Source organism: Prionailurus bengalensis, chromosome D1 (assembly GCF_016509475.1).
Source record: "Prionailurus bengalensis isolate Pbe53 chromosome D1, Fcat_Pben_1.1_paternal_pri, whole genome shotgun sequence".
Lineage (NCBI taxonomy): Eukaryota > Metazoa > Chordata > Mammalia > Carnivora > Felidae > Prionailurus > Prionailurus bengalensis.
In genome coordinates, this window is record NC_057346.1 from 64247035 (window position 1) to 64258539 (window position 11505).

The 11505-nt window shown below is 38.1% G+C and overlaps 1 protein-coding gene across 1 annotated transcript; it reads right to left on the minus strand.

Moving 5' to 3' along the window:
* Nucleotides 1-8522: 8522 nt before the first annotated feature.
* On the minus strand, nt 8523-9501 carry LOC122482658 (olfactory receptor 6). The gene has a single exon (XM_043578973.1). It carries the CDS (start codon nt 9477-9479, stop codon nt 8523-8525), a length of 957 nt encoding a protein of 318 aa, XP_043434908.1. The 5' UTR covers nt 9480-9501.
* Between the last annotated feature and the right edge of the window lie 2004 nt (nt 9502-11505).

Sequence of the window (11505 nt, forward strand, 5' to 3'; positions counted from 1 at the left end):
GAATACTACTTGGCAATGAGAAAGAATAAAATCTTTTCATTTGCAACAACGTGGATGGAACTGGAGGGTATTATGCTAAGTGAAATAAGTCAAAGAAAGATATCATGTTTTCACTCATATGTGGAATTTGAAAAATTTAGCAGAAGGCCATGGGAGTTGGGAAGGGGAAAAATTAGTTTCTAACAGAGAGGGAGGAAAACCATAAGATACTCTTAAATACAGAGAACAAACTGAGGATTGATGGCGGGGGAGATGTGGGGAAGGGGAAAATGGGTGATGGGCACGAGGTGGGCACTTGTTGGGATGAGCACTGGGTGTTTCATGTAAACAATGAATCATGGGAATCTATATCTGAAGCCAAGAGCACACTCATACACTGTATGTTAGCTAACTTGACAATAAATTATATTTTAAAAAATGTAACTGGCAAGAAGGCAGCAGAGGAAGGGTCTATATCTTCAGGCAGCCTGACCTAGAATGAAGCAAAGCATTTCTAAGCTTAATCTTGAATGGAAAAGCAAAAGACTGTCCATAGGTTCTTTGAAGTGACAAAAAATACACTAGTGTCAGTTGTGGGCATCTTCCAACATTCTGAATAATCACTGATTTCTGCTAAACACTGCAGTCTGAGACCCAGGATCTGAGCATGGGAGATGATCACCAACAATCCCGCAATGAGAAAGAGAGAGAGAAAGACAGAAAAGAACCATTGGCTCAGTTATGATCATGTGATGTTCGACCTCACATACTATTTGTATTGCAAAATTGCTCATTTATCAAGTTAAAATTTAGTAGAAATGTTTGCTCATCTTTTGAACACTTGAAGAACAAGTTACTCTCAATCCAAGGATTTACATGGTAAATATCCTCCAGGGATTATATTTTGTGTATTATGCAGGCTTAGAATATGAGAAAAGGGAGACTATTTCTACTCTTCTTCTGTATCAATCAAATCATGTTTCTCCCTTTCTGCCTTCACAGAAGGGATGCCCCATCTCACATGATGAGTAATTCTACTTGATAAAAAATACTATTTTTATTAAAAAAAAAAGACAGAAAAAATACCTCTCTGAGAGTGTGAATTTCAAGCTCAGTAGATCAGTAATTCTACTTGATAAAAAATACTATTTTTATTTAAAAAAAAAAGACAGAAAAGAAAATACCTCTCTGACAGTGTGAATTTCAAGCTCAGTTTTTAAAGACGAGCATAGGGGCCGCCTGGGTGGCTCAGTTGGTTGAGTGTTTGACTTCAGCTCAGGGCTTGTGAGTTTGAGCCCCAGGTCAGAATCTGTGCTGACAGCTCAGAGCCTGGAGCCTGCTTCTGATTCTGTGTCTCCTCTCTCTGCCCCTCTCCTCCTTGTGCTCTGTCTCTGTCTCTCAAAAATAAACATTAACAAAAAAAATTTAAAAAATAAAGATGAGTATAAATGATTCAAATGAAGACGAGTGAAGAGGCTCCTGAGCATATAATGCATTATATGCAGAATCTCTGAAATAGAAAACAGCTTGTAATTTCTGAGAAGCTAAATGAAGACTGATGAGGCAGGTAGTAACTGAGATAAATTTGGAGAGATAGATATGTTCCAAATCATGCTTGTACTTCTAGGTGATATGGAATGCAGTGCGCACGCACACACACACACACACACAGGTGTGACATCAGACAATTTTTAAAAGTAACTCTTAGGGGTGCCTGGGTGGCTTAGTCAGTTAAGCATCTAACTTTGGCTCAGGTCATGATCTCATAGTTTGTGAGTTTGAGCCCTGGGTTAGGCTCTATGCTGACAGCTCAGAGTCTGGAGCCTGTTGCAAATTCTGTGTCTCCCTCTCTCTGCACCTCCCCTGCCCACGTTCTGTCTCTCTCTCAAAAATAAGTGAACATTAAAAAAGTTTTTAAAGTAACCCTTATAGTTGTAGGGTTATAGTTGAAAGAGTAATGGGTGGAAGATGGACAAGAGTGAATTATATGGAAGTGATGAATCACTAAATCCTACTCCTGAAACCAATATTACACTATATGTTAGCTAGAATTTAAATACAAACTTGGAACAACAACAAAGATATGTCCAGAAGTGATTGTGGTCATCCAGGTAAGATGGATCAGGAAAATAGCACATATATAATAAACACACGTTGGAGGCAGAAACAATAATCATTGGTGATTGGCTAGATATTTGCAATGGAAATAAATCAAGAAAAGCCAGTTTGGGAGGTGATAAAAGAAGAATTGAGAGTTTTTAAGGAACCAGAAAATCCCATAAGAATGAGAAGTCCATTTGCTCAGTGTGTATAGATGAATGGGATAGATAGAAGGAAAGAGGTATTGACTTAGCGGGAAAAAACTGAAGGACTGTTTTCTCCTGCAAAGTGCATAGTTTTAGCATCTATACTAGAATTAAAAGTAACTTATGCATCACAATGACAATATTACAATATTCTGTATTATCTACGTATTTATTTTTGTCAGCTGACTTACATTATCCAGCTCAACACATTCCAGACCCATATTCAAAATTCCTAGCCCTGGGTGCCTGGGTGACTCAGAGCCTGGAGCCTGCTTCGGATCTGTGTCTCCCTCTCTCTCTGCCGTTCCCCTGCTCACACTGTCTCTCTCTCTCTCTCAAAAATAAACATTAATTTTTTTAAAAAAATCCTTGTCCTTAATTATTATTATTATTATTATTAATTATTATTATTATTATTATGGCCTGGAAGCCATATCTCCCAAAGATAAAGTCCTTACCTCAGATGGACAGGAGACACTGCCGGTAGATTTTACTGCAAGATGTAATAGCTTATATGAGAGAGCCAAGGAGTGCAGATAGAAATTGGTGAATAAAGTGGCTTTTGCCAGAATTTGGGTAAGTATCTGCTGTGAGGAGGTATGGGAGGTCAGTGAGACAGGGCCTTCTCTGGCTTGGCAGACCTTCTCTGGGAATGGGTAGCCTTGTCTCTGAATGGCCAATACTACTGAGAGAAGAGTCATGTAGGAATAAGAGGTTGCCTGTCTCCTCTCTTGTGTGAGGAGTTAGGACAGACTGCTTCTCTGATCAGTCACCCTGTAAAGGAATTTTTCTAGCCCTCAAACAATTGTCAGGCTGAGGTCACTGCTTAGGCTTTTAAAAATGCTTCCACTCCTATTGGGCTCTGAAGGAAAAGCTGAATAAAGGAAAAATCCAAGGAAGGGGATATGAGAAAACCCAAAAGGAGAACCTAAAATGACTGGCCTCACTTTCCCTGAGGGCCACAGTGAGCCAGGGCCCTGTTTTGGGGGTGGTTCTTTTGCCTTCCTGTGTGAGGACAATGACTTTGATCCCCCTCTCCTCCCCAGAAGCTTTATTTAAAGGGAAATCTCTCCCCAGCTGACTTATTCCCTCGCTGGAGATCCTAGTCTAGGAGATAGGATTTTAATAAATCCCCTAGGTATGATTCCTGACCTTCCACCTCTGCTTTCTTCTGTCAGTAAATGAGCTCTGCTGGCCCAGAGGGAACCCTTCACCTGTAAAGGAAAACAGAGGGCCATTTTCACATCCCTGACTGTGCATTTAGTGACCATGTCTTGGGCTAGTACTACCAATCTGCTCCAAGACCCATGGTATAATGAAGACCCTACATGGTCTCAGAAAAGGTGTGGAAGCAAGACTCTTAGTCTTTCCCCAAGAGGTAATCCTTTCACTGAACATAAGTGAGTATCTCAGAGCAAATTAACTAAGACAAATGCATACAGGATTTCCTGCTTTATTTTCCCTCCATAGATATGTTTTCTTTTTAAATTTTCTTACTCAATAGTTATTGGACTCCTATGTGCCAGATGTGAGGTGCTAAGTTATATATCAATGAAAAAAATAGACAACTATCCCTCTGACATGGGTCTTATATTAGAACACTTGTAACATGGAAGGGGCAGCACTGTGTTCTCACTGCAAGAGACACTAACCCTGGATATAGATTTGCCTTTCCTAAATGCAATGCTTATGTCAAAACTACTATCTGTGGACTTACAGAATGACCTTATCCACTGTCATGCTCTTCCACATAGCATTGCTTCAGATCAATAAATGCGGTACACTTCACAGTAAATGAATTATAGCAATGGGCCCATCCTCATGGAATTCACTGATCTTACCATTTTCTCCACCATCACTGAAGTAGTTGGTTGGATTGTATGGTGGAAAACCTCTTAAAGGGCCAGTTACAGTACCAGCTAGATTGTGATACTTTGTAGGGCTAGAGAAATGTCCTCCAGGATACTGTGTGTGCTCTGAATCAGCATCCAATCTATAGTGCCATTTCTCCCACTACCAATAGGCATATATCCAGCAATCAAGGGGTAAAAATAGGAGTGGCTCCATTCCTTATTACCCCTAGTGAGTCTTAGTAAAATTTTTGCATCCTGTCCCTGTGACTTTCCTGGCCTAGAGGTCTTAGTCCCAAAGGAAGGAATGTTTCCATTAGGAGGTACAACAATACCTCCTCTCTTGGTGTGCATATATATATCACAAATATGTTTTCATTCCTTATCTCCTTTATCCCTATACCACGCAACATAAGATATGTTAAGAAATTAACTTTATGTCACAGTATTTGAGTTACAGGAGAAGAGCAAACATCCTCTAAGGACTTTGCATCTTCTGGAGCAAGATTTAGCATATTTTCAGTTAGAATATATGCAAGTTAAGTTGTATTGTGGTAGGTAGAAGTATGACTTCGTTATTGTCTTTATTTGAAGAGGGTGTGGTTTAAAGAGATGTGTATGAGTGCCAAGTTGACAAGAGATGGACCGTCGTGGTCAGTTTTATGTGTCAATTTGGCTAGGCTTTAGTCCCCACTTTTTCAAACAAACATTAATCTAGGTGTTGCTGTGAAGGTATTTTGTAGAAGTGGTTAAAGTCCATAATCAGATGACTTTAAGTATGAAAGATTATTCTAGATAATCTAGAGGAGCCTGATTCAATCAGTTGAAAGGCTGTAAGAGCAGAACTGAGACTTCCCTGAGGAAAAGAAGTTACACCTGTGGGAAGCAGCTTTGGCTGCTTGAGACTTCCGGGCTGCCTTTTCTGACAGCCTGCCCTATAAATTTCAGATTTGCCTTGCCATCCCCACAACTGCATAAGCCAGCTCCATGTAATAAATCTCTTAATATACATCTCCTACTGGTTCTATTTATTTGTTTGCACCCTTACTTGTACATTCAATATACATTTTTCTGCAGTAAAGGGAAAATTTTACCAATTTAGTCACCTAGAAAACTTCTGGCTACCCTGAATTTTGACAGTTTATCCATCACTTTCTTGCTGGTTCACTGTCTGATGGATGTCCAGGAAAACTATAGCCTTTTCTATCCACCTCCTTCTCTGTATATTTCTTTTCAGATACAAGTCACACTGTCTTTCCTTCTTGAATGTCACTCTTTGAATTTTGAACAAAATAACATAGTTATAACTGGAGTATAACATTAAATATGTAGCACAATATAAAACTTAATTACATATAGTTTTTGATCTTTAATTCTTAAAATCTGAGTTGTGGATGAAATCGTTAATTGTACCCTTTTATACTTTTCTGAATGTTTTAAATATTTGAAAGTAAAATATTTTAAATATTAAAGTAAAAGAAACATAAAAAGCAAACACATCATAAGTGGACAGAGAACAATGCACTGTTATAGAAACAATAAGTTAACTCTCTTGGAAATCCAGTTCACCAAATAAATTAGAAGGTAAGTAAGTACACAGAGGATTTGTATAACAACTGATCTAATGGCTATATAGAAAACTTTAAAAATCAGACAGTCTAGACTAGAAAAGGAATGTCAGTTCATAAATATAGATGATAGTTGAGATTAGAATAATAAATGACCACAGGCAGGGCTGCTTAACCTAACCAAAATTAAAAAGAATTTTAAGGGGGCGCCTGGGTGGCTCAGTTGGTTAAGCGTCGGACTTCAGCCCAGGTCACGATCTCATGGTTCGTGAGTTCGAGCCCCGCGTCGGGCTCTGGGCTGATGGCTCAGAGCCTGGAGCCTGCTTCCGATTCTGTGTCTCCCTCTCTCTCTGCCCCTCCCCTGTTCATGCTCTGTCTCTGTCTCAAAAGTAAAATAAACGTTAAAAAAATTTTTTTTTAATTTAAGAACAAAAAATAATGTTGTGAGGTTTCAAAATAGCACTAATTGGCCATTAGGAATTAACGAAGATTTTCAAGCAGAAATATATACAGCATAACACTGCTATCTTTTTAAATTTTTTAAAAATGTTTTTATTTATTTTTGAGACAGAGAGAGACAGAGCATGACCAGGGGAGGGGCAGAGAGAGGGGGAGACACAGAATCTGAAGTGGGCTCCAGGCTCTGAGCTGTCAGCAAAGAGCCCAACACGGGGCTCGAACTCACAGAGTGTGAGATCATGACCTGAGCTGAAGTTGGACGCTCAACCGACTGAGCCACCCAGGCGCCCCAACACTGCTGTCTTTTGACAAAAAGACTAAAAAAATTCTAAGATGGGGTAGAAATGATATGATTCAAGATAGAGCATGTTATATTATTTTCAGTGCCTGTGTGAAGGCCATGGCCCATAGTGCTTCTTTTTGACTAAAGAAAAATGGTACAGAGGCACCTAGGTGGCTCAATTGGTTAAGCATCTGACTTTGGCTCAGGTCATGATCTTGCAGTTCTTGAGTTCAAGACCCATGTAGGGCTCTGTACTGACAGCTCAGAGCCTGGAGCCTGCTTCAGATTCTGTGTCTCCCTCTCTTTCTTTGCCCCTCCCTCACTCACACTCTGTCTCTCTCTTTCTCTCAAAAATAAGCAAACAGTAAAAAAAAATAAGTAAAATAAAAATTATATATATTATTATGAATGTACAGTTGTTAGGCTACAAATAAGGAAGACCAGGAGAAAATAACAGGTTCAGGTAAATTGGAAACTACCACAGTCTGTAAAATATAATAATCTATATAAAATTAAATTAAAACAACCCCATGTGACGTTATACAAAAACTTAATACAAAATGGGAAGACCATGTAATTACAATGTGAATAAAGTCAAAACAAAGCAAATACGGTATCAATAACCCAATTAAACTTATGTAATGTGGTTTCCAAAGTGTTGGGGTAAAATAGTATGCCTGCCATCCTTAAACTCTCTACAGACTATATTTCATTAATTCACTCATCCAATATTGTTGCTGAGCCAGACAGAATCCATCTCTCGTCTATCATTTTATAATGTCTGACTGAAAGTATATAGTAGGATATTGCATCTGCCTTTCCACAATCAAAAAGGAAACAAATGAGAAGAGGAATGTTCTCGGAAACCTCGGAAAATGCTGCACATCTAGGCTAAGTACCATCTAAGCAAAAGCACTTTTGTGGCCTCTTGTCAATGTCAATGCTTCCTTTACCTGAAAAGGAATGGGCTTTAATGAATTGCTACTAGGTTTTCTGAGGGTCTAGCTGCTGACTCTATAACATCTGAAAAATTACACATGTAGAAATTCCAACAAAGGAAGAAAATTAAAGCATGAAGTTATATATTAAATACATATAGTTTATTGAAACTCTATACATTTTTATATTCTAAAATTACATAATTGTTATGTGTAAATATTGCATATAATAATATATAACTATATTTATACACACAAACACATATATACACACAAATGTATGTTAAATTTGCTTTCTCTCTGCCATGATAAGTGTTGCATGCTGTCTACCTTGCGGTATTTCTGTTACAGCCTAAAAGAAGCTTTTCTTTCATATTTTCTTAAATTTGAGAAAGTGATTAAAATGAGATATCATCAATTGATTATAAAAGGAACCAGGCCCCTAACCCTCTAGGAAGCAATAAACAGGTCCTAGCCATGAAGTTAATGATAGAAGAACCTCTTTTTGTTTACTCCCCCTAAGAAAAAGAGGGCTTTTAAGACAAAACAAAATTGGGGTGCCTGGGTGGCTCAGTTGGTTAAGCGTCTGACTTGGGCTCAGGTCATGATCTCACGGTTTGTGAGTTAGAGCCCCGCATTGGGCTCTGTGCTGACTAACCAAAAGTTGAGCTCCAGCTCAGAGCCTGGAGCCTGCTTCTGATTCTGTGTCTCCCTCTCTCTCTGCCCCTCCCCCACTTGTACTCTGTCTGTCTCTCAAAAATAAATAGAACATTTTAAAAAATTTAAAAAATTAATAAAAACAAAACAAAATCAAAATGGAACTATAAAATAGAACTATAAAAACTAGTTGGATAATAACTGATTATTTCTTAGCATCTTCATAAAAATAAAATTATTTTAAAACTCCAGTATCAATATATGTCTCTTAAAGTTCTGGTTATTTCACTCACTACATTAGAAAAAGAAGCATTTAATTAAGGCCTGAAAGAAAAGGAGATTTCCTCTGATTTTTTTTTTTTTTGCCTCTTATCCTTCAATTGTGTACTAAGTCAGTGTGTTTATAATTGCAGACTTTTACCTAATATAAGTGTTTTTTTGAGATTAAGTTAAATGAAAAGAGAAGACATGTCTGAGTCTCTTTAGCAAAGACAATCTCTCAAGAAAAGGGCTTGGCCACTAGACATGGTTTTTCTGATGGCATCTTTGACCTCCTTGTTCCTCAGGCAATAGATAATAGGGTTGAGCATGGGAGTAAAGACTGCATATATGGCTGAGATCAATTTGTTAGAATTGAATGAAGCAATGGCTCGAGGTCGGACATACATGAAGATCACAGCTGTATAGAAGATGACCACCACTGTAAGGTGAGAGGCACAGGTGGAGAAGGTCTTCCACTGCCCAGTGGCTGAGGGAATGTGCAGGATGGTAGAGACAATGAAGCCATAGGAAAGGACAGTGGCTGAGAGGGGAAACACAAGAATGAGAATGGCTAGCACAAAGTCTACCATCTCAGCCATAGAAAAATCCATGCAGGCCAGTTTGAGGATAGGAGAAACATCACAGAAAAAATGGTTCAAGATATTATTGCCACAGAAGGCAACTCGGGAGATGAAGTATACCTTTGCCATGGAGATGGTGAAGCCACTCACCCAGGAACTGATGGTCAGCTGAACGCAAAATCCTGTGGTCATCATGGCTGGATAACGAAGAGGACAACATATAGCCACGTAACGGTCATAGGCCATGGCAGCCAAGAGCACACATTCAGTACAGGCAAGTGAGATGAAGAAATAGAGTTGGATCATGCATCCCAGGAAGGAGATGGTATTGGGACGAAGTAGGAATCCAGCCAACATCTTAGGGACTGTGACAGATACATACCAAGTCTCCAGAAAGGACATGGTGCCCAGAAAATAGTACATAGGCTTGTGCAGGGACCCAGTAACCCATACAGTGAGAATGATAACCAAATTCTCCAGCAGCACAAACAGGTAGGTGATGAGGAAGAGAAGGAAAAGCAGAACCTGTAGCCAAGGGGAAGTATGGAAGCCCACGAGGATGAATTCACTAACATAGGTGGTATTTTCCTTTGACATGACTAAGACACCAAAAGACAAAGGATTTAATGAAAATAGCACAAATCAAAGAATGAGATCCACATTAGTAGCAAGGGGCCCTCAGGCTGTAGGTACTTTATCATTAAACTTAACCCTAGTGCCACAATCTGGTCCCAGGGCATGATTTGGCAGTCCTGAAAGGCCACAAGATCCTCCCCAGAAAATCAGATGTCAGAACAGAGCCTGAAAACAAATCCACCAAAGACACAATGTTAAGAATCCAAAGAAACCAATATTGCACTGTATGTTAACTAGAATTTAAATAAATTTTTTTAAAAAAATAGTGGCAAACATAAATGAGGCTGAAGAGATACCCTCTCTATTCCTCTAATATCATTGTATATTCAAAAACGCTTGAGCTGTCATATATATATATAATTCTCTCCCAGCACCATAATTTCCCACTTACAAAATTATAGCATTAGAAACTGTGGTTAGGGGCGCCTGGGTGGCTCGGTCAGTTAAGCGTCCGCCTTCGGCTCAGGTCATGATCTCATGGTCCGTGAGTTCGAGCCCCACGTCAGGCTCTGTGCTGACTGCTCAGAGCCTGGAGCCTGTTTCAGATTCTGTGTCTCCCTCTCTCTCTGCCCCTCCCCTGTTCATGTTCTGTCTCTCTCTGTCTCAAAAATAAATAAACGTTAAAAAAATTTTTAAAAAAAGGAACTATGGTTAAAGGAAAATTTTAATTTTCTTTGATAAACTAATAATAATTAATGTATTTTGCTAAAGTTAATGTTTATAAAGTCCATATACCAAGTTTAAGAGTCATTAAAACAATAATACCCTTTATTAAGATAATTTTACTCATGAGAATTTAATTCAAACTAATACCAGAAAACATATGTATGAAGAGGTTCATAACATTATGATACCTAAGAGTGAGGAAATCATTACATAAGTTATGATTGTCAACTGGATGAAATAAGTGATAATTATAAGAATCTTGTAAAAATAAAAAAGGATTTAATAGTTGGTAAAAGCACAAAACAGACAAACAATGAATCTTAAAGCAGAATCATGAGGTCAGATTCAGGATTTAGTCCTTCAGATCTAGGTCAGAAATGTCGTCAGGTAGTACTAGGAGTAAATACTTTCCTTATCAGCATATTTCCAGGTTTCACAGGCAGTTATAAGGCAAAAGACCATCATGGTTGGAACAAGTGCCAAGGGCAGGACAGGGAAACAGCATAGTTAAAATTCTGGAGAAAATAAAATATCAACTGGAAAACACCCTCCTGACCAGGAGAATTTCTGCCTTTGGTGCACTCTTCAGGATGGTCTTTTCAGGATGCTGGCCAAAGTAGTTAACAATTACTTGCCTATTTTTAGGGCCATGGACTTAAAAATTGAATGAAGACTGTCTGCTCTCTTGAATAATTAAACACATTTTTATTTTTTAGATGGCTCCTAATAATAGTATTTTATATATACATATATACTATATACTATACTATTTTATATATACATGTGTATATGTATATATGTATATATAAAATACTTTTATATATACATATATAATGGTTTTATATATACATATAAAATGGTTCACATTTGATTCCAAATTAATTTGTATAGTTCATCTATATCTTCTTCAAAGACTGGTTCAAAATTTTGATACTCTCAGAAGTGTTACTTGATTAATTCTCTCTACTCCTTGACTCTGAAAACCCTCCTCAATCTGGACATTGCTGAACACAAGTTGCATTTAAGAAGTTACCTTGAGAGTGGGGACTCAGGAGATTCAACAACTCAGAAGGTTTCCTACAGCACAATAGGATCAAAGAGAGAACTGAAATTTAAAAACACTTTCTTCACAAGTGAGGATAGAAGAAAGAGAAAAGTAGAGATAAAAGTTGGCTTGAGATTATAAACAAAATTAATCTTAAAATAGAAACATCTTTTTCGAGACCAATAGAGATGACCTGGAAAGGGAAAAGCAGAATTTAGGGAACTGAAAAGCACAAGATGTGAAATTTCTGAGGTGTTTAGTAGTGATTTCTGATTT